The sequence below is a fragment of the Taudactylus pleione genome, unplaced genomic scaffold, assembly GCF_031769625.1.
Source record: "Taudactylus pleione unplaced genomic scaffold, aTauple2 ptg000889l, whole genome shotgun sequence".
Taxonomy (NCBI): domain Eukaryota; kingdom Metazoa; phylum Chordata; class Amphibia; order Anura; family Myobatrachidae; genus Taudactylus; species Taudactylus pleione.
In genome coordinates this window covers 670597-695600 of record NW_028285290.1, presented here as the reverse complement: position 1 = coordinate 695600, position 25004 = coordinate 670597, and the positions used below count along the sequence as shown (strand labels likewise).

The window sequence follows — 25004 nt, the reverse complement described above, 5'->3', positions numbered from 1 at the left end:
GCAGAGCTGCCTTGGAAAAGCTGCTGACGTCACAAAGGTGTCGACTGGCAACAAGCAGTGTGACTGTGGGAGATGTGTCCTCTTCTGTGTCCGAGCCAGCTATGTCACCGTCCGCTTCACTTTCAAGTTCAAAAAGGCTTTGTGGAAACAGCGGCACTTTCACAGCCAGGCAGGGAAACAGGCTGTCAATGAAACCTCAAGAATGAGAGCAACGTGACACTCTGAATAAGAGAACAGAGAATAGTTACAATAGACATCAATACACATGGTAAGGGAAGTGTGCATGTTGCTTGACATGACTGCAGCCCTATTATCCATCGCTATCATAGGGGACTGCTCAAATAGGGCTGACCCCTGCTCAGCCAGTTGCTATTCTGTTCAACTACTTATTTGTGTGCAGAGGACGCACCATGTTCAAGGATAAAAAAGGAAATCCCAATCAGTGGTGCCTGTGTGCTGGTCAGAAATTTCTCTTTCTTATTCTAGGGGTTGGTCTGCTGGAAAGTGGCATTTGCTGCCCAAAGGAATGCAGCTGTGAGCATCTACTAGTAAACTGCACTGATGGACAGCTTGAAGAATTTCCCACTGGTATACCAATGGATACCAGACAGTTGATCTTAACTCACAACAATCTGACTTACCTGCCTTCAGTTGAGCTCAACATTTTAATTGACTTGGTGTACCTGGATTGTAGCCACAATTTTCTGGGAGATTCCCTGGAAGCCACCTTTATTGCTGTGCCATTAGTGTACTTGGACCTCAGTTACAACAACATTTCCAAGATCACTGCTGCTACTTTCTATCTTTTGACAACTCTGGTTGTATTAAAGTTATCAGACAATCCCATCTTGGAGGAGATTGAAAAAGACGCATTTGCCAACAACACAGGTCTCCGACAGTTGGATCTCAGTCGAACAGCGCTGACTTACTTGGATGTCACTACAGTCAGCGAGCTGCCTAGCCTACGCACACTAGGCCTCAGCTCCAACCCCTGGCACTGCTATTGTTCTATGAAGGACTTCCTCAAGTGGGTGATGGAAAGTGACATTTACTTCACAGGTGAGTCATTTGGGAAAGGTAACTGAGGCATTTGTAACGTTTGCACTTTTTGTGTATATATACATTACCATACATAAGAAAATGTAAAAGAATATCACTTTTGCTGCCAGTGATATACCATAAAACTAAATACAAACATTGCATGTATACATGTGATTTATCCTGGACAATGCTTCCTGAATGGTGATGAGCAAAGTCATAACTTATATATTGAGAATAACCATGTTGCTTCTGTAAAATATAACTGATGTCACCTGTGTTATGATGGAATGCATATCTGTAAGTGTTTACCTAGACACCTTATAATGCTTATTTCAATGAAGCAGGTTTTATCTTTAACGTATAATTGTACAAATGATTTATGTATGATAGGATAAGACCAAGTTATAGTAGTAATATTTGTATTCACTTTAAAGTGAAGAACTACATGATGAGTGAAATTTTTATTAAAAATCAGTTAATTCTCTTCAAATATTATTCAACCTCTACAATACACATTTTATAGTTATCACTTATCAGTACAGCAAAAATGACATTTAGGAAAGGAAATAACACGTTTCACGTTGCCAATTCCATGATTTTTATCAGGGTAGAATATACTTAAGAACACTACACTACAAATAATGCAATAAAAGGCTGCACGTTGAATTTACCGTTGGGATGCACCAAAATGCAATTTTCGGGGGTTTGACCGCATTTCTCATATGCACCAAGCCCCAGAATGCGATAAGCCTGTGGGCTTCTATTCACGACACCCCCTTGGGAAGGATCTAGTTGGATCCCTCTTAGCACCTCCGGAGGAGCGCACGTCCTTCTGGTCATGCACAGAAAGAGGCCTGAGGGACTTCTGGGTCTTAAAACCTGAAGCCGCTCACTTGCAAAGGACGGCTCTGTTCAGGAGAATTGTCCTTTGCATCTTTCTTCATGCATACCGGCGTAATTAACGCCGGCATGCATGTGATGAATGGCTGGATCCATTGCATTCAAATTGCGATGTGTCATCCCGCCCAAAGTCTCTACATTTCTGTAGTTCTTGATCCTTGGCTGGCTGTTTTTGGAAACTGTATTTTTTTTTATTGTGGGCCTTAAATTTCTCCAATCTAGACCTTCTTTATAAAACAATGTGGCTGATGCTGCATGATGTATACTGTATGCCTATTTCCCTAGTGAAAAATACACAAATCAGTAGTGTTCATGCACATATAAATAAATACACCTACAGTATGTACCTATGCAGATTTGTTATATGCTCCTCCTACAGGTGTGCAAACATGAACTGAGTACAGTAAGGGAGTGTTTGCGTAATTGCAAACCAGCATGGAAAAGCACATAGGCCTGTAGATGTATTTTTATTTACCTAATCATTTTGCTCTATTTGGTGCGAAACGCATTGCGTGACTTAGACGCTGCTCCATGGGTTTCAACTTTAAATCTTTTGCACTTTTACCCTACATCTTGCACTGAATAATGTCTTTATCGCAACACAGCTGCATACAAACATGATTGTAATTTACTGGGTGCTTAGGATTTGTACTTTTATAAGCATGGCATGGCTTAGTCATATTGGCCCCCGGTTTCATGCCTTTTTCTCAGATTAGCATCTATGTCACACACTGCTGTGTCACAGAAAAACGCTAGTGATGTTCAGGGCTCTCGTACTTTGTGCTTTTTGTAGCATTTTAGTGCCAAACAGATGCAAAATCAGTAAAATACTGAGTGACAGGACATATTGCACAACTTAGTAGCATTTTTCCTGGTATGCCAAATGGGGCTATTTGGTACGATTTGAGGAAAGGTTATTGAGGACAGATCGGAATCAATTGTAAATTGCAATGGAATATGCTAGCACTATATAAGTAAGTGTTAATGAATAAATGTTAAAAATGTTAATAGCTGTGGGTGGTCACCCACAGCTATACGAGCGGACAGGAGGCGGCTCTAAAAATTCAGAAGGCCGGCCCTGATTCAGAGCGAGCACTCTGTCAGAGCGTCCGCCTCTGAATCAGGGCCAGTTTCCCTTTATTGTGAACAAGTCACTAACAGCTGACAGTGTATACAGTATGAAACCAAAATGGGTTTTGGGACTTATAGATTTAAAAGCCGTCAATGATCCCAGCTCTATGTTTGAGTGCTGGTAAGTAGGAGCTGCTCACTTGTGTGTACAAGATTAAGCAACCGAATCTTCTCTCTCCTCTCACACAGTGGCATCCCGACTAGTGCATATATATCCAAAGTTTTCCTGGTTGCCGAAGTACAGAGGGCCTTATTCAGACCCGTTCGTTAGTAAGCGATCGCTCGGAGTGAGCGATTTTTTGCAATGTGCGCATGCGTATGCATCGCAGTGCGTGTGCGTGAACTAGTCCGAGCGAACGGTAAGCATTCGCTCGCTCAGCATAGACAGCCCAGCTGAATGAGTGACAGGTCAAGCCATTTGTGGGTGGTAACAGGGGCAGGCCACTGGAAATGGAGGAGTGGAGGTGCAAACGCAGGCGTGCCTGAGAATCTCAACGCCGTTTCAGAGGCGTACATAATTAACAGGCAGCGCCATAGTACACATCACCAGGTTGAATTATACACTGAAGTGCTCGCAGTGCTTGCGGTAGGGTATAGCCAACCTCAAGCGCTGGGTTCACTTCTGATGGAACCCGATGTACCGATGGCTACATACACTTCCTGTAGATGACGTGCGCTAGTGGGCGTCTAAAGACACGCTGATGGGTGTCTGCACACACACCGCGATCGCACGCGAAGATATAGTGGGCGCGCTTATGCCTTGCTGTGCGATCGCCTGCCTTGACGTCACTTAGCCGAATTTGGATACGCTGGGAGCGAGCGTACGCATCTAGCAAATGGGTCGGAATCAGGCACAAAGCCCACAACCTGGGCTTTATGATGGAATGGGCAGCCGTTGTCTGTGCAGGGTGATGCAGCCAAATCCTCTTTCTCCTCCCACACCGGCACTATTGATTATAGCCAGAGCTGTCCTGGCTGTAGGTGCAGTGAGCTCACAACCAGGGCTTTCTGATGGCGCAGGCAGCCACTGTGAGGAGCGGAGGAAGGTGAATCCTGTTCAGCTTTAAGGATATTCGCAGTCACTAAGGATTTCCATAAACGTACTGTACAGGACATTCAATATGTTGGTGACATTTAAGTTTATTTTTTATCTAAACAGTACAGTACCTAATATCCTAAAGAGTACATAATATCCGTTCAGATACTTTAAAATGCAGATCTTTATATAACACTCTTAACTAAGAGGAAATGGTGTGAGATTGAGGACAAAGAAAATGTGTCGACCACTACTGGGGGTACTGCATAGGGGGACCACTACTGGGGGGACTGTATATGGGCACTGTATAAGGGGTACTACTGAGGGCACTGTATAAGGGGCACTACTGAGGGCACTGTATAAGGGGCACTACTGGGGGCACTGCATAGTGGGACCACTACTGGGGGCACTACATAGGGGGACCACTACTGGGGGGTACTGTATAAGGGGCACTGCTGAGGGCAATGTATATGGGGCACTACTGGGGGCACTGCATAGGGAGGCCCAAAGTATATTCTTGCACCTGGACCCTCCATTCTCTTGTTCATTTGGTCCATTTAAGAGGATGGGCAGAATTTACAAAGCAGCGGCTTCTGTAAGCCTCTGCTTCCCAGTGGGTTGCAGGTACATACAGGGGTGTATCTAGGGATCCAAGCGCCCCTGGCAATGTAATGTACTGGCACCCCCCTACCCCCCTTATGCAGTGCCCCTAGTAGTAATCCCCCAGTAGTAAACCCCCTATGCTGCATTACCCCAGTAGTAGCCCCTATACAGTGCCCCCAGTAGTAATCCCCCCTATGCTGCATTGCCCCCAGTAGTAGCCCCCCTATACAGTGCCCCCAGTAGTAATCCCCCCTATGCTGCATTGCCCCCAGTAGTAGCCCCCCTATACAGTGCCCCCAGTAGTAGTACTCCCTATAAAGTGCCCCCAGTAATAGTACCCAGTAGTAGTCTCCCCTATACAGTGCCCCCAGTAGTAGCCCACCCTAAACATTGCCCCCAGTAGTAGCCCCCCCTATACAGTGTCCCCAGTAGTAATCCCCTATACAGTGCCCCCAGTAGTAGACCCCCCTATATAGTGCCCCCAGTAGTGGCCACCCCCCCAAATTGCCCCCAGTAGTGGCCACCCCTATACAGTGCTCCCAGTAGTGGCCACCCCAATACAGTAGTGGGCACCCCCCCATAAAGTGCCCCCAGTAGCGGACACCCCCTATTTCAGTGCCACGTGCCAGGCTTACACAAAAACACAAAGAACAAAAAAAAGTTCAACTTACCTGGTCCCCGCTCCAGACGCGACCGCCGCTATCCGAGTCTCGGACGTTCTTCTCCTGCATGGGAGAGACGTCATGACATATGACGTCTCTCCCGTCACATGCTGCGGGGGGGAGCCGGAAGACGGAGCTCATTAATGAGCTCCAGCCGGCTCCCTCCGCGGACGACACAGCAGCTAATGAGAGTCTGTCTGACTCTCATTAGCTGGCTGCTATTACAAACACACAGCCGCTGCTGGCGGCTGTCTGTTTGTAAACTGTGTAGGGCAGACCGCTCTCACTGTGGTCTGCCCTACACTTGTGGGGCCCGGGGGACTTGTCCACCCCTTGGCTACTGGTGGCACTGCCGGGCGGCGCCCCCCCTTTGGTCGGCGCCCCTGGCGAGTGCCATCCTGGCCAATGGGTAGATACGCCCCTGGGTACATATTTAAAACGGCACCTGGAGTCAATGTAATGCCCGGCGTGCTTTACACTGACTCCAAGTGCCATTTAAAATATTCACCTGCAACCTACCAGGAAGCAGGGGCTTACAGAAGCCACTGCTTAGTAAATTCTGCCTGATTTGTCAAGAAATACTTTACTGTTGACATGCAGACACACCCATTTTATGTTAAATTCAATTAGGAGTGAGTTTTGCTATGTGTCGCTACATAATATTTGTATGGTAACGTTCAAAACCTTTAATGCTGGAGTGGATTGGGAGCTAAAAGCAGGGGCGTAGAGAGCCAGGCCGGCACCGGGAGAAGGGGCATGGCCTAATCGCAGGATTGGGATAAAAAGAATGTGCAGCCACACATAGCAGCACTACGCATTGGGAAGAGGGGCACTGTGAGCCCCTCAGCCTGGTGTAAAGCCAGGCGGGCACGATCAGTGTGATCGCTCCCCCCAGGCAAAGGAGACTGCAGTGACTGCTGCTCAGATACAGGCGGACTACAAGTTCCAGGCAACCAGCCTTGTCATATAGGCACTTGTGGAACAACAAGTGCCAGCATCCCTGGATATTAAAGGCCTGCTGGCACCTGTAGTCTGCAGGTAAAAAAAATATTAAAATAACCACAACACTGTGGTAATCCTTTATTTTAATTAAAAAAACCATGCAATCCAAAAAATGGCATACTTAGCAAATCCTTGGCTGACTTCCTCTTGATTCCATGTGAGCATCCAATGGTCTTGATAAAATAAAAAATTGAACATTACACTACTGTCAAAGAAATTAATGTGGAAGTGCTTATTGACTGATAGAGGACACTGCCATAGCATTTGTCCGCTTTTAGCCAATCAGCGCTTCCCTATTAAGTTCTATGACAGTGTCCCCGTTTGTTTGGGGTGGCATTGTACACACTCTATACAGTGCATGTCCGTGGGGTAATGTTTTTTTTAAATTATTTTATGAAGACCATTGGATGCCTACATGGAATGAAGACAGGGATGGACTGGGGTTGTAGATCAGCCCTGGCAGTCCGGCCGCCTTAGCCGTGCTCTCACAAAGGGGGCGTGGTGAAGTTTCAAGGTGGCATGCCACGAGTCACGGGTCTCCCTATTTTCAGTACAAGCCCAGGCTGAGAGGTCTGGGGCTGGTTACCGATTTGGAGGGGACCCCCGTATTTTAAAAAATATATATTTTTAACCCTTTTTTGACATTTTAACCTAATGAAGCCTGCACAGATCATAGTGATAATCCAGGACACACATGAATTACACAAATTGGTTAAATTCAAGCTTGGATATTACCTGGTTTAAATAAACTGTAGAACCTGTGTAAATCATAGGTGTCTTGGATTAAAGGGATTTATGGCAAGCCTACCCATACACCTACTTTGTCATGGCTGCTGAGACTTGAGACTCCTGGAGGGAGGCAGGCCTACTAGGCACAATAAACTGGGGTGGTCTTAGGAATGACCTCTCCATGAAACTCAGTAGCACAGGATAAAAGTAAAATAGAATTTATTCACAAAAGAATTATAAATCAGCAAGGTCTCAAATAAAGTCTCAAACAGCACAGAGGTTCACATATGCAATAATAAGTATAGGAGAAAATCCCCAAATATATATATATATCTTTAACATATAAGAACTAACGTGGTAGGGAACCCCGAGTCCACAATGAGGCTAACACCTCTGGATGACATTGAGAACCTTTGCCAGGGTAGAACTCTGTAGTAATGGAAATCCAGAGCAGAGTGGGACCTGCAGAATAATATAATTCCGGGACAGGGCCGAGCTCTGCAGTGCAGTGAGAGATGAAGCAAACTTGAGCCTTGTGGGGTAGTGAAGTAAGAGCAGTGTTAAGCCCTGTAAGGCGATGAGATTCCAGGACAGGGTTGAGCCCTGCGGCATGGCTAGAGTTCAGAGTGGGGTTGAGCCCCGTGATGCAGAGAGGATTGTAGCAGGGTTGAGCCCCGTGATGCGGAGAACATTGTAGTGTGGTTGAGCCCCGTAATGCAGTGAAGATTGTGGCGTGGTTGAGCCACGAGATGCAGAGAAGATTGTAGCAGGGTTGAGCCCTGTAGTGTGGCTAGGGTTCGGAGCGGGGTTGAGCCCGTGATGCAGAGATGACACGGTAATGGTGCAGTTGACAACTGTAACAAGGATGAGTTCAATATTCACAGGAATGGAAAGACAACAAGCAAAGTAAATAGTGCAGCAAAATGGTGAAACTGTAGTGATAGAGCAATAAGCAATACTTAGGCAATAGGAATGCTGGGCCCTGTACTGCAGCGGGTGACTGACATCAGAAGTTCATCTGGAATACAACAAAGTCCACAGCAATCCACAGGCACAGTGGGAATCTGGCAGGAGTCCAAGAAAAGACCTGAAAGCAACGTTGCACAGACACTGAGACACAGTTAGTAACAGGCTTTATACTAAAGGTCTGTGATCCATAGGAAGTTTCAGAACATGTGACCCAAATGGAATCAGGGTTGAAATAATTAGCAATCTTGGAATCCCACAACCTGACGACACCTGGGAAACAGATGATCACTTTAACATTCTATCCCCTGAATGAGAAGCATGCCAGCAAGCAGGATAGCTCCTCCAACGACCACAATAGAACTTGTCTATCTTTATGTACTGAAATAGTCGCAGTCCTGACATACTTATACTATGGTAATAAAGTTAATATATGTAGTAATGTTTGAGGTATTGTTTTTCCAGCGAGTGCACATGTTGTTTTATATGTGAAATACATAGCAAAAGTGATTTGTTTATAATTACTAAAGTGCATTTTGAATTGTGAAGCAATATATGTTTTTTTCTTAACTGTGCATTCAAGTGTGAAAGGTAGTGAAACCCAATTAGCGTTTCCGGGGAGAGACCACTGCCTTGGCACACTCTAATGGTTCACCCACAGTAAACCAGGGACGAATGCGGGTAATAAATAGTTATGCCAAAAGTGGTGCTGAATCAGATAGATGGAAAATGTATAGAAGGCAGGGTGAAAAAAAAATTAAATAAAACTTCCTTTGGGATGTGTATAAATGCTCTCTAGTCGCACTTAGGACCTCATTCAGAGCCGCTCACAAAAAGCGAGCGCTCGCTCTGAATGAGGGCGGATGCTTTTTTTTTAAAGCTGGCCTCCTGACCGCTCTGTAAGCTGTGGGTGACCACCCACAGCTTTTGCGAGCGTCTAGGTGATGGTTGTGATGGTCTCGACCATTGGGCTTGTGACGAGACCCTTGTGGTAGGGTCTCGTCTGCCGCAAGCCCCAGTGAGCTTCCAGCTCTAATAGAGCTGGAAGCTCACTACTGACATCTCTGGAATGCCTTCAGGAATGCCTCCATTTGTCCAGCCACCTCCCCCCACCCCGCCTACAAAACGGGGCGAGCTGTTGATCAACATCGACAGCCACCCCATTTGTAGTGAGCCCCGGAGCTAGTGAATTTCTCACTCAAGACGGGGCTTGCGCATTCGATGCACAACCATCAACCCGCTTGCGAGTGCATAGCGCTTGCGAGCGGGTCTGAATGAGGTCCTTAGGTTCATGAAACACAAGAGAATATAATATCAGGTTGTGATAATACATTGATAAAAGTATGAAAATTATATTCAGTCCACTTAGTACAGGGGTCAGGGAACTTTTTTTCCTTTTACCCCAAAATATATTTAGATACGCTGACGTTACCCCCTTGATTTGAAAGGAAGGAAATCATATAGTAGTGCCCCCATAGTAATTCCCCTGTAGTAGTGCCCCCATAGTTATGCCACTGTAGCAGTGCCCCCATAGTTATGCCCCTGTATTAGTGCCCCCATATAATGACCCTGTAGTAGTGCCCCCATAGTTATGCCACTGTAGTAGTGCCCCATATAATGCCCCTGTAGTAGTGCCCCCATAGTTATGCCCCTGTAGTAGTGCCCCATATAATGTCCCTGTAGTAGTGCCCCCATATAGTGTCCCTGTAGTAGTGCCCCCATATAATGCCCCTGTAGTAGTGCCCCCATATAATACCCATGTAGTGCCGCTTGTACAAAAAAACCCACTTACCTTAATCCCTGCTCCTATATCCGCCGCCGTCCTGTCCGCTCAGCTGCTCCTTGGAACTATGGGAGAGACGTCATGACATCTGTCCCATAGTGTGCATGGAGAAAGCCAGAAGCTGGAGTTCAGAAGAGAACTTCAGCCTCCGGCTAACACGGCGCTGCAGGGAAGGAGCCAGGCGCCTGTTGGTAATAACATCTCAGCTTAGAGCCTCCCTGTGGCACAGTCGGGCATGCATATGAATCATTCTATATTATAGAATGATTCCTATGCATACATGGCTGTCCATCCATTACCCCCAGGAATTTCATTTTTACCCCATGTGGGGTAATTTACCCCTGTTCCCTGACCACTGACTTAGTAGGTCAACCACACATATGAAGCAGGGGCCATGGAGTAACACTCATGCATCATAATATGGCAATAAACATGAACAATTAGCCAAAGAATAGACTATTTACCAGAACAATGCAGTTTCCATGCTCAGTGATGTTCCAATTAGAAGGTTCTAGACTAGGGGTTGGCAATAAGTGGCCCCCCAGATGTTGTAAAATTAAACATCCCAGCATGCCCACAGTTTTGCTATTTGGCCATGCTATAAATCTTGCAATGCATGCTGGGATTTGTAGTTCAACAACACCTGGAGGGCCGCTTATTGCCCACCCCTATTCTAGACCCTCCAAACATTGTGAGAATATCATAATTTTCAGGGAAAGTCTTTTAGGTTATTTGTGTCGGAGCTGTTTCCAACGCGTTTGAAGAGTAACACTCTCTTCTTCAGGGCATGGAAAACTACTGACCGTACAGTAGACACTTAAATGTCCATTGAACACTCCATTATTAACTCTGGCTGTAAGACTTGGGAGCAATATTCATTTATGCAGGTTTGTCCAAGCTGCAACCTTTATCCCAGAAATCCACACATCTGCTCTTTATTTTTAAGCTGGGTACACACTATACGATTTGTCATGCAATCATGGTACCTGCGAACACTCTCACAGATTGCAATTGCGAACATATGCTAATGACTCACTCTCCATCCAGTGCTTATAGACATCCACTGACAGCATCTCACATGCATCAGTCATGCAACCGGAAACATCGAGCGCAGATCAGGCAGCCAGCAGGTCTCCAGACACACAGATGGCTCTCCTGCTGTGAGTAAGAACACAGTGGCTGATTTATGGCTGCCCAGAAAATAGTGTTTAAATGGTCCGACACGTCTGCGTTTTTCTAACAACCCTCCGTTACCTACCACAAACACTGACTACCTGTCACTCACTTTTGGAGTGAATCCACTGTGTAAGTGATATCGCTGCGTGTACACAGTGCAGCTTATACACATTCGCACTGGTAAACAATCGCTCAATATACGCAAATATCAGCATTGCGTCCAGATCTTAATCAGGCCCTATCTGCAGCCCAAAGTGTGAGTAGGCTCTCGCCTGATACTCCACACTTTGGGCCTGATTCTGAGATGTATGCAATGCCGATATTTACAGAGATTGAGTGATTGCTAGTCAGTGCACATACGTGAAGGGCGCACTGCGCTCGTGCAGCAAATGCATTGCGATTACACTCGCCCATAGGATTTGCCCACAAGTTCAGTGACAGGTAGTCAGGATTTGGGGGAGGTAGCAGGGGGAGGTTCGTTACAAAAACGGAGGTTCGTTACAAAAACGCAGACGGGATCAAACGAGGGTTTCATGAGCGTGCATAAATTAACCATTTCGATCTCCTTCGCTTAATTAGAGTTCTCAGTGTGTCAGGAGAGCTGCAGTGTTGGAGGTAGGTCAGACTTCACTTACATGGTTGGTTGATTTACAAGCTGCGTGACTACCTGATCTGCATCGATGTTACTGATGTTTACACTGTTGCACGTCGTCGGATGATAAGAGATGTCAGCAGTGGACGCCCCTATGCTCGGGGTAAGCTTTTGGAGACATTAGCATATTTTTGCTATTGAGGTCTGTAAGAGATAACAGCTGCAATTGCATTAGTGTAAATCTCGAAATCAGTCCTTTATACCATCACACACGGACTTATCTCCCCTTTTAGTCCATTATCTCCATATTGTACAATGTTACCCTGGTATTGGCATAAAGTAACTCTCTTATCTCCTAAAAGTAACTCTCAGCCTCTGCAATGTAAAGTGATCCACTTGGGCATACTTAAGCAGTGTTCTCCCCAGGCTGTTTTCTGCGGGCGTATTGCCCGGCTGAAACAGGCAACCGCCTGGCACTTTCCCCCGCCGACCCCTGCTGTGGAACGCTGGCCTCTGAAGTGACCGAAGGCTAAAGAAGCCTCTGATCGCTTCAGAGGCAAACATTCCCAGTGATGCAGTGCGCGGGTGACGTCACCCATGACGTGAGGAGCCTGGCCTGCGTGCCTGCTGGATCTAGTTAGATCTAGTCAGAGCGAGGCAGCGGGAGTGGGAGCTTGAGCGGCAAGCAAGTTAAGGTAAGTTCTGGGCTGGGGCTGGGACCAGGACCAGTCTGGGGGCACCGCATAAGGGAAACTAATTAAGCCTGGGGGCTCTGCATAAGGGACCATCCTGGGGCCACTGCATTAAGGGACCAGCCTGGGGCACTGCATAAAGGACACTATTTAAGCCTGGGGGCACTGCACAAGGGACACTATTTAAGCCTGGGGGCACTGCATAATGGACCAGCCCGGGGGCATTACATAAGGGACACTATTTAAACCTGGGGGCACTGTATAAGGGGCCAGCCTGCGGGCACTGCGTAAGGGACACTAAGCCTGGGGCACTGCATAAGGGGCCAGTCTGGGGGGCATTATTTAAGCCTGGGGGTACTACATAAGGGACCAGTCTGGGAGCACTACATAGAGGCACTACTTCAGCCTGGGGGCACTGCATAAGGGCAAAGCAAAACTACGTGGGCAATGCATAAAGGGGAAAACTACAAGGGGCATTGTATAAAGGGGAAAACTGCAGTGGGCAATGTATAAAGGGGAAAACTACAGGGGGCACTGTATAAAGGGCATAAATACAGGGGGCACTGCATATGGGGATAACTACAGGGGGCACTGTATAATGGGCACTTTTGACTGAGAGCCAGTGGGGGAGCAGCCTGAGACCTGTCGGGCTGGAATGGTAAGGGAGATACCCTTTTTCCCAGCTCGCAAATAATTGCAAAGGCCCCACCCGGCCCCCACCCGGCTACTTCTTGATGCCACCCGGCTGAAAAATTTCTGGGGAGAACACAACTTAAGGTGCGCACATGCGGGACGACTGCACTACGTTCAGATAACCATAACGATCGTTATCTGATCCAGTGGCGTAACTATAAATTTTGCTCCCCCAAGCCAAAAAAGTTTCAGGTGCCCCCCACCCCCACCCAAAGATCAAACACACCCAAAGATGACGTTTAAGATGTGTGGTTACATGATACAGCAACGTGCCTTACACATTATGACACACTAAGAAATGCCACTTATAACACAGTGTGCCACACCGGAACGCCCCTTACAGCAAATTCTGCCATACAGCAATGCCCCTTACACATGCCACACAATAATGCCATGTATAACACATAATGACATACAGTAATGCCCTTATAACAAATTTATGCCATGCTGTAATGCCCCTATTTCACATTATGCCACACTGTAATGCCACATGCAACACATTACGCCATACAGTAATGCCAAATACAACACATTATGCCACACAGTAATGCCCCTTACACATTATGCTACACAGTAATGCCAAATAGTAATGCCCATTACATCCCACCCTGATAGATCTACTTCACCAACCCTCCTCTCTGCTCCTGCCAGTCTGTCACCTCTGCTCAAGACAGGTTGCACAGTTTTTATGTCCGTGTAGAACCAGATTATTGGGAACATAGTTTATAACCTGTAAACTGCGTGTATCAAGTTAGTGCCCCTTATACAGAGCCCCCTGTAGTTGTGCCCCAAAATGCAATGCCCCCTATACTAGTGCCCCTTACGCAATGCCCCCTGTAATAGTGCCCCTTATGCAATGCCCCCTGTAGTAGTGCCCATTATGCAGGGCCCCCTGTGGTTGTGCCCATTAAAGTAGTGCCCCCTGTAGTTGTGCCCCATATGCAAAGCCCCCTATACTAGTACCCCTTATGCAGTGCCCCTTGTAATAGTGCCACTTATACAATGCCCCCTATAGTAGTGCCCATTATGCAGGGCCCCCTGTAATTGTGCCCATTAAATTAGTGCCCCCTGTAGTTGTGCCCATATGCAGTGCCTCCTGTAGTTGTGCCCCTTCAAGTAGTGCTCCCTGTAGTTGTGTCCCCTGTAGTTGTCCCCATTTTAGTAGTGCCCCCTGTAGTTGTGCCCATTTTAGAAGTGACCCCTGTAGTTATGCCCCTTTTAGTAGTGTCCTCTGTAGTTGTGCCCCTTTTAGTAGTGCCTCCATAGTTGTGCCCCTTTTAGTAGTGCCCCTGTAGTTGTGCCCCTTCAAGTAGTGCCCCTTCTAGTAGTGCCCTCTGCAGTTGTGCCCCTTTTAGTAGTGCCCCCTGTAGTTGTGCCCCTTTTAGTAGTGCCCGCTGTAGTTGTGCTCCTCAAGTGGTGCCCGCTGTAGTTGTGACCTCTCCAACCTCTCCCCCCCCCCGTACTTACCTGACTCCGCGCGCTGTCATCCGGGCTGTCTCTCCCGCTGCAACGCGACTGGATCTAAATAGATCCAGCAGACGGGGTCTCGCAGGTTCCCAAGGTTGCGGGTGACGTCATGACATCACCCACGCACTGCATTACTGGGAACGCTGGCCTCTGAAGTGATCGGAGGCTTCCTTAGCCTCCGATCACTTCAGTGGCCAGCGCTCACAGTTGCAGTGGTGTAACCACTGCCCCCGTCGCCCCCAAGCTACCCGGCGCTTCCAAGCCACCGCGGGTTACGCCACTGATCTGATCCTTCTGCATGTGTTGGATGATCATTATCGAACATCCAACACAAGCATTAAACTATAATGACCCGCAATTAGCGATCGCAGGTCCCTATAGTAAACAGGCTAACATGGTCGAAATCGACCATGTATGCCAGTTTGCCCGGGCGACGGACGATGAGCGATAACGACCATTTGTGCACCGGCATCGACCATCGTTTGGTCGTTTGCAGGGGCATTAAAGTGAACGATTTGAACGATAACGATAAGATCCTTATCACTTCACTTTATCTGAACGTATGTACGCAGCTTTAGAGTATGATGTATTTGGTTTAAAATGTACTTAATGTAATATGCCAATATCTGCTGGGTGAATAATGTTATGTACTGTGGTTTATATTGTATCTGAATCACTATGTTCAGTTTCTCCCTGATACACAATGTTAATATCAAGTAGACTGGTGCTGTCAGTAATCCTTAAAGACACATAACCCAAACATAGGACCAAATTTAAAAGCCTGCAATTTGCTGGTACCTAAGCAGTAAGTGGCAATTAGCTTTAAGGAAAACCAACTTGGAGTTTTCAGTCTCCCGAATTCGCACTGTGACTGAAATTGCAGACATTCTGCAATATCTAATATGCTAGTATGATTATTTACAAGTAAATCTATTGTTAATCTTGGATTACAATCATTTGTACAAGTTGGACTATACATATATATAAATATATATATATATATATATATATACAGTAAGGTGCATAAATATTGGGACATTGACAGAATTTTCATATTTTGGCCTCTATTCACCACCACAATGGCTTTGAAATGAAACAAACAAGATGTGCTTTAACTGCAGACTTTCAGAGTTAATTTGAGGGTAATTACATCCAAATCAGGTGAACGGTGTAGGAATTACAACGGTTTCTATATGTGCCTCCCACTTTTTAAGGGGCCAAAAGTAATGGGACTATCAACTCAAAAGCTATTTCATGGACAGGTGTGGGCTATTTCCTCGTTATAGGTAAAAGGTCTGGAGTTGATTCTAGGTGTGACATTTGCATTTGGAATCAGTTGCTGTCGACTCTCAATATGAGATCCAAAGAGCTGTCACTATCAGTGAAGCAAGCCCATCATTAGGCTGAAAAATCAAAACAAACCCATCAGAGAGATAGCAAAAATATTAGGTGTGGCCAAATCAAATGTTTGGAACATTCTTAAAAAGAAAGAACGCATCGGAGAGCTCAGCAACACCAAAAGACCTGGAAGACCACGGAAAACAACTGTGGTGGATGACAGAAGAATTATTTCCCTGGTGAAGAAAAACCCCTTCACAACAGTTTGCCAAATCAAGAACACTCTCCAGGAGGTAGGTGTATATGTAAGTCAACAATCACGAGAAGACTTCACAAGAGTGAATATAGAGGGTTCACCACAAGATGTAAACCATTGGTGAGCCACAAAAACAGGAAGACCAGATTAGAGTTTGCCAAATAACATCTAAAAAAGCCATTACAGTTCTGGAACAACATCCTATGGACAGATGAGACAAAGATCAACTTGTACCAGAGTGATGGGAAGAGAAGAGTATGGAGAAGGAAAGGAACTGCTCATGAACCAAAACATACCACCTCATCAGTGAAGCATGGTGGTGGTAGTGTCATGGCGTGGGCATGTATGGCTGCCAATGGAACTGTTTCCCTTGTATTTATTGATGATGTGACTGCTGACAAAAGCAGCAGAATGAATTCTGAAGTGTTTCGGGCAATATTATATGCTCATATTCAGTCAAATGCTTCAGAACTCATTGGACGGCGCTTCACAGTGCAGATGGACAATGACCCGAAGCATACTGCAAAAGCAACCAAAGAGTTTTTTAAGGCTAAAAAGTGGAATGTTATGCAATGGCCAAGTCATTCCCCTGGCCTGAATCTGATTGAGCATGCATTTCACTTGATGAAGACAAAACTGAAGGGAAAATGCCCCAAGAACAAGCAGGAACTGAAGACATTTGCAGTAGAGGCCTGACAGAGCATCGTCAGGGATGAAACCCAGCATCTGGTGATGTCTATGCATTCTAGACTTCAGGCTGTAATTGCCTGCAAAGGATTTGCAACAAAGTATTAAAAAGTGAAAGTTAGATTTATCATTGTTTAGTTTGTCCCATTACTTTTGGCTCCTTAAAAAGTGGGAGGCACATATAGAAACTGTTGTAATTCCTACACCGTTCACCAGATTTGGATGTAATCACCCTCAAATTAAATCTGAAAGTCTGCAGTTAAAACACATCTTGTTTGTTTCATTTCAAAGCCATTGTGGTGGTGAATAGAGGCCAAAATATGAAAATACTGTAAATGTCCCAATATTTATGCACCTGACTGTGTATATATATATATTAGGGATGTGCAGGCTCGGATAGGTTCGAGTTTGCACGTGGAGTTCGGATTTTTCCCTCCAAAAAAACGGAACTCAGAACGAGGCAAAACGTCATCTTACATGGACGAACATCATCATTCCTGGTCTTTTGTCCAGGAATGATGATGTTCGTCCATGTAAGATGACGTTTTGCCTCGTTCTGAGTTCCGTTTTTTTGGAGGGAAAAATCCGAACTCCACGTGCAAACTCGAACCTATCCGAGCCTGCACATCCCTAATATATATATATATATATATATATATATATAAAAAATGAACAAAGGGGGTGCACTCACCAGTCTTCTAAAATGAGTTTTTATTTCATCTTTTTAAAATAATTTTACAGCATCATAGTAAAGCTCCGACGTTTCGGTCCTAGCCATGGACCTTTGGCAAGGTACAATTCCAAGTAGTACTTTGCATCAATATATACCTGAGTCCAATTAAGAGACTCCTCCCTCACAATCATGTGAGTACAAACAATACAAACATATAGAGACATGAAGACATCATTTCTAATTGTGCAATAATGCCAATCCAAGACTAACACTAAAAAATGAAAAGTAATTAAAAAAACATGTTAACAGACACATATACAAAAACAAACCTTACAGGTATAATCGAGCTGCATCCCCCACTAGCGTGCGTGTCAACTCCCCAAACTTCCTGCCAAGTGGAACGGAAGCCGGTACCATTTCCTGTCAAGTGGCACGCAAGCTAATACAGCAGTCATGACAACCGCTGTTAATGCTTCCTGCACTTCATCTGTCGATGCTAGCGCCCGGAGCAATCAAATCACAAAGTAATATACAAGAACACTAGGGACCCGGTGACGCAGACAAACAAGTATACGTCACCATATAACCCATTAATTTAAATGAAGATGTAACTAACAGAGTTTTCATATATTGACTCATTAAGCTAATATCAATCGGGCAGTCGACATGCACGCCCATCAAAAAGATGCAGCCTGTAAGCAAACCAATGATAAACACCTCCTCATAGATAATATAATGCTAGGGCAACGTCTATCCATCTGGATTGAATTACATATGCCTAAATTATAATGTATACAAAAACATGGTTTGTCAACATGTGTGTCGACATTTTTTTTTTAAAAAGTTGAAAAAGTTAGTAGGGACTATCAGGAACATCGTGTCTATCGATGGTTGACAGGTACTGATAACCAGACCTATAGATTTAGAAATATAAGATCGAGAAATCCCCATTTTCAACTTGATAGCTATACTTCCTCTGATAGGGATTCCTCTGACACGCAAACCAACACTAAACCACCCTTACCACGGGTTAATACTCGCTCCCAGTTTGACATTGCTTTAAACGCAGAAGGCCCCACCCGAGGCGGGGCAAATACAAAGGGAGGGAGAAAACCGACAAAAACGCAAAAAATTCGGTCATAAATTTGTCTTCTTATAAATTGAATATAGATGAGATGAACCTTCTATCGAAGGGTTTATCGTTTGTCCCCACCACCTATCATACGATTTTAGGTGGAGTATTGACAAATATAAAATGAACCGGAAATTAAGATTGAAGGAGAGATTTAATGAGAATACTAGTACACAATGTAATGTATTTAAAAGGAAGAGCACGTTCGATCCACCATCGCAAAACCCTAGCATTAAAACGTTTTCTAGGTTATTGGATCAAAGTATACAAGAATCTCTCAGAGTACAACAAAGAGTGAGACACAATCTGCCTTTAGCTGAAAGAATCGCTTTACGCGATCTCAGTAAAAATGAGCAAATTACGATTAGAACAGCGGATAAAGGCGGGGCAGTGGTTGTGCTTAACACTACTGATTATGACGCTGAAGTAAGGAGACAGTTGTCAGATACTGGTACTTATCGATTGTTAACTGGTGACCCGATAGTGGGTTTTGAAAACAGATTGGATTTGGTCTTGGATGGTGCGTTAAAGAATGGTTGGATTAATGAAGCTGTTTTTGGCTTTTTGACAACGGAATATCCGATATGTCCGATTTTGTATTTACTGCCCAAGATCCATAAATCCCTTGATCATCTGCCTGGACATCCGATAATTTTGGCACGCAATTCTTTGTTTTCTCCAATTGCCCAGTATCTTGACAGCTTTCTCCAGAAATGTGTCATTAGGACTGACAGCTACCTTAGGGATACACAAGATCTGATTACTAAATTGAGGTCTTTACCTTTAATACATAATGGTTTTTTGGCCAGTCTCGATGTATCATCGTTGTATACTGTGATTCCCCACACGGAGGGAATGATGGCAGTTAGGATGGCTCTCTTGAATACACATGTGGGATCTCCACCCATTGAGTTTCTAATGGAGTTATTGGAGATGATGTTAACATGTAATTATTTTCGATACGGTGACCGATACTATCTCCAGACGGCGGGGACGGCGATGGGCAGTAATATCACGCCAGCCTATGCAAACATCTATATGGATTCGTATGAAAAAATTACCTGATTCCGCCGTTTGGAGATAGTATCGGTTTTTACCGTCGATTTATCGATGATATTATTTTGATCTGGAAGGATTCTGAGGATTCTTTATTGAAAATGTTGGAATGTCTTAATCACCTAGATTCGCCAATACGATTTACCATGACTTATGATAGTGTCAAAATTAATTTTTTTGACATTACTATTTTTGTCACTGATGCTGGCTATGGCTACAAACTCTATAGGAAACCCACCGACCGTAATACGCTTTTAAACTACAAAAGTCATCATCCAGTTGCTCTTAAGAGAAATTTGCCAATTTCACAATTCTTACGAGTTTTTCGGAACAATTCTGATCCTGAGATGGCAGATGTCCAGATTGGTGAGATGCGACAACGTTTCTTTGAAAGAGGATATAACTTGAAAAATTTGAATATATGTTTACAAAAGGCCAAAAAGATTTTTTGTGAAGGTTATAATGCGAAAAAGCGATCTAAAATTGAGGATCCTTTTGTAATTACTACAACATTTGACTCTGCTGGTTCGATTGTCCGTAATGCAGTGGTTAAGCACTGGGATATTATTGCTACAGATCCTGTTTTAAAAAATTGTATACCTAAACGACCATTGATGAGCTTCAAGCGTGGCCAGAATTTAAAGGACAGACTAATGCGTCCTGATAGAACAAAGGCTGTGGCTGTTCAAACTTGGATGAACCAAGTGAAGCCAGGATGCTTTTGATGCGTAAATTGTATTACATGCAGGAGTATGATGGTGGGTCAATTTTTTCATCACCCACACACAGGTACCAAGATCTACATTCGACATCGAGTCACCTGTACCTCCGACCATGTGGTTTACTTATTGGTGTGCCCATGCTCTCTGGTCTATGTTGGCAAGACGATACGTCCACTTCGTGAGAGGATGGCCAACCATCGATCCTCTATTAGAGCCGCGCTTGTTAATGGTTCTTCTGATAAACCTGTAGCAAGACATTTCCTTGAAACACAGCATGCTTTAACAACTTTGAGATGCATGATTATCGATTGGGTGCCTCCACCCAAGAGAGGAGGCGATCGGGCCAAACTCTTGCTCCAGAGAGAAGCGATGTGGATACATAAATTGGATACGGTCCACCCTCGCGGCCTTAAAGAAGCTATACACCTTGGGATGTTTTTGGATTAAAGTATTTTGGATCTCAAGTGGGGGTGCATCATCAGATTTTGTAATGATATATTTTTATTTGATTTTTTATTTTTTGTCTTTTCGAGTGTTGTGGCAATGTGGGTTTTCTATGGAGTTTGTTTATTTGTTATTTATTTTTAATTATTTAATGTGTCTAAATTTGGTTATGTTTATAATTGAATTTTTTTTAAAAAATGTCGACACACATGTTGACAAACCATGTTTTTGTATACATTATAATTTAGGCATATGTAATTCAATCCAGATGGATAGACGTTGCCCTATCATTATATTATCTATGAGGAGGTGTTTATCATTGGTTTGCTTACAGGCTGCGTCTTTTTGAAGGACGTGCATGTCGACTGCCCGATTGATATTAGCTTGATGAGTCAATATATGAAAACTCTGTTAGTTACATCTTCATTTAAATTAATGGGTTATATGGTGACGTATACTTGTTTGTCTGCGTCACCGGGTCCCTAGTGTTCTTGTACATTACTTTGTGATTTGATTGCTCCGGGCGCTAGCATCGACAGATGAAGTGCAGGAAGCATTAACAGCGGTTGTCATGACTGCTGTATTAGCTTGCGTGCCACTTGACAGGAAATGGTACCGGCTTCCGTTCCACTTGGCAGGAAGTTTGGGGAGTTGACACGCACGCTAGCGGGGGATGCAGCTCGATTATACCTGTAAGGTTTGCTTTTGTATATGTGTCTGTTAACATGTTTTTTTAATTACTTTTCATTTTTTAGTGTTAGTCTTGGATTGGCATTATTGCACAATTAGAAATGATGTCTTCATGTCTCTATATGTTTGTATTGTTTGTACTCACATGATTGTGAGGGAGGAGTCTCTTAATTGGACTCAGGTATATATTGATGCAAAGTACTACTTGGAATTGTACCTTGACAAAGGTCCATGGCTAGGACCGAAATGTCGGAGCTTTACTATGATGCTGTAAAATTATTTTAAAAAGATGAAATAAAAACTCATTTTAGAAGACTGGTGAGTGCACCCCCTTTGTTCATTTTTTGTATGCAGGGATACAGGTGATCCCATTTGGGTGGCTACCCCAGCAATTGGATTTTCAGACGTGAGTGTGGACTAATACTGGACTTTATATATATATATATATATATATATATATATATATATATATATATAATTCTCTACAACTAACGTGGCTGGACACCCTTAGATGGGCATATGGTTACTAAACATCCAAGATTGCTGACAATCTGGACTCTGGAAAGATGTCCTAATTTCTGGATAGGCAGTGTCAGTAGACTAATGCGCATACTTTCTGGTGATCTCACGTGTGCTGCAAACCTCTCCTACCACGGCCCACCTCATTGAGTCCTCTGACCTACCACCTCTGGCCAGACTGCTTAGTCTCTCTCCTTGAGCACCTGCCACTATTTACACCTGCCGATTTTAGGACTGAGGGAGTAATGGAGCCTGATACCAACCACCAGTGCAATGTGTCTGTGTACAACGTTGAAGTCAAAATCTGAGATTTCTAGAGAGCTGTAAATCAAGTTGTTGACACTAATGAATATCCTGCCAGAGACGCAGACATGTTAATTACTCCAAATGCCACTGGTGTGCCTTCCATGTAATATTTTGCATGCGATTTACATGTGTCTTCTGGTTATAAAGTATAAAATTATGTTGTTTCCAGCTTTCCAGAGGCAGGATGCACTTTTATTAATTATGTTATCAAACCCCAAAAAATGCCATTTTCAGGGAATTGACCGCATTTCTCATATGCACCAAGCTTTGAAAAACAAAGCTTTCTGCATATTGGACCTGGTGGGCAATGCCATCTTCACAAGTTGTTGCCCAAACAAAACTTATGGGCTTACTTCACAAAGTGCTGTGTCCCTCCTAGCACTCCCTGTGGTGCATGTGTCATATGATGCATGCGTAGAGGGACTTCTGGACCATAAACCTGGAAGTGTTACGGTTACCTAGGGTACCCCATGTAAACCCTTAGAACCCAAAGGACGAGGTCTTCTGCCACTAACAACTGCCAGCTGTTCCCTTAGAACTAATTTTGTTCACCGGTACTTAGGCGGCTGCCTGGACTTAAACTCTGAGTAGTTGCGGTTTAGAGATTCCCTAGGAAGACCAGAGTACAGTGAGACAGCTAAAGAGCCAGTGACTGAAGCACAGTAAGTCCAGATGGAGCGGCCTGAGAGCCAGAGATGTGACTGTGTGCTGGTGGTGTGGCTAGAGAACTGGTGGTGCAGCTTTGAGAGCCAGAGATGTGGCTGAGAGCCGGTGGAGTGGCTAGAGAGCCGGTGGTGTGATGCAGCTTTGAGAGCCGGAGATGCAGCTGAGAGCAGGTAGTGTGGTTTGAGAGCTGGAGATGTGATGTGGCTTTGAGAGCCGGAGGTGCAGCTGAGTGCCAGTAGTGTGGCCTGAGAGCCGGTGATGTGATGCAGCTTTGAGAGCCGGAGGTGCGGCTGAATACCAGTGGTGTGGCTTGAGAGCTGTAGATGTGGTGAAGCTTTGAGAGTCTGAGGTGTGGCTGAGTGCCAGTAGTGTGGCTTGAGACCCATTGATGTGATGCGGCTTTGAGAGCCGGAGGTGCGGCTGAATGCCGGTAGTGTGGCTTGAGAACCGGTGATGTGATGCGGCTTTGAGAGCCAGAGTTATGGCTGAATGCTGGCAGTGTGGCTTGAGAACCGGTGATGTGATGCTGCTTTGAGAGCCAGTGGTGCAGCTGAATGCTGGTAGTGTGGCTTGAGAGCCAGTGCTATGATGCGGCTTTGAGAGCCAGAGGTGTGGCTGAATGCCGGTAGTGTGGCTTGTGAGCTGGTGATGTGGCTTTGAGAGCCAGAGATGCGGCTGAATGCCGGGAGTGTGGCTTGAGAGCCAGGAAAGCAACATGGAAGCTGAAAAAGGGAATCCACTGGAACAACAGGTTTTGGAAGACATGAAGACCATGCGGCAAGGCTAGGAGAAAAAATCAGAAAATGCTGAGTCTAGCAACAGGAACCGGAAGGGCATGTAAGGAGATGCTATAGCTGCCTGGTATAAAAAGGATGAGGAACCAATCAGATTAATGGACAATCATCCTGTGTTCCAAGTAACCTGTGACGTCATCCAGCGTCTAGGTTGCCTAGAAACTAGGGATGTGCAGGCTCGGTGCTACTCGGTTCCGTTCGTTTTTTTTTACCGAATCTTATTGGCTATCCAAAACTCGTGACAGCTGAAACCCAATAAGATTCGGGAAAAAAAACCGAACGGAACCGAGTAGATCCGAGCCTGCACATCCCTACTAGAAACCAGAGGTGCAGTTGGCACATGGGAGGCAGAAGTAGTGGACGCGATGTCCACAGTGTCAGAGAGTGACAAGTCGTGCCAGTGACTTGTATCAGTTACCCCCCTTGATGAGGGGTTAAGAAACCCTTAGAACCTGGTTTGTCAGGGAAATCATCAAAAAAGCTTTTCTTTAACCTGGGAGCACGTAAAGACCTTTCTGGAACCCAAGACCTCTCAGCACTGTACCCCTTGCAATGAACCAGGAATTGTAGACGTCCTCGAAAGAACCTGGAATCTAAAATCTTCTCAATCACGAACTCCTGTTGTCCTTGAACCATGATCGGAGGAGGTCTAACTGGACATCTGGACTTAAATTTTGAGGAGGGAAAGACCGGTTTCAATAAGGAACAATGAAAAGTATTATTAATATGCACAGACGGTGCAGTTTAAGTCTGAAAGTGACAGGATTAACCTAAGCAATGATCCGGAAAGGACCAATGAATCTGGGACCTAATTTTTGTTTGGGTTGTTGCAGCTTGATATTCTTCATAACCAGCCAAAACCAATCAGCAACCTTGAATCCACACGGTCTCCGATGTTTGTCTGCAAGGTTCTTGGAGTATATACAAGTTTTAAGGAGACAGTGGCGAATCTTCTTCCAAATGGAGCACAGCTGGGCCACCGAGGGTGGAGATGTAGATCCCCTGGTATTGGTCTCGAAGGCATTGGCTCTGGGATGTTGTCCGGTGACACAGTAGAACGGAGAAACTGAGGATGCAGAATGACATGAGTTATTAAAGGCAAACTCTGCCAAAGGCAAATGAGCAACAAAATCATTATGACATTTAGAGACAAAACAATGGATATATTGCTCCAGAGACTCATTGGCTCGTTCCGTCTGCTCGTTGGACTGCGGGTGATAACCAGAGGACAGACTAAGGCAAATCACT

General features: G+C 44.9%; 1 protein-coding gene across 1 annotated transcript in view; it reads left to right on the top strand.

The window, feature by feature from the left end:
- The first annotated feature begins 410 nt into the window (after nucleotides 1–410).
- Nucleotides 411–25004, top strand: part of LRRC52 (leucine rich repeat containing 52) — a 153917-nt gene continuing 129323 nt past the window's right edge. The window contains exon 1 of the mRNA XM_088459056.1: nucleotides 411–1059. Within this exon, the coding sequence (XP_088315182.1) occupies nucleotides 411–1059 (649 nt within the window). The remainder of the gene's footprint in view (nucleotides 1060–25004) is intronic.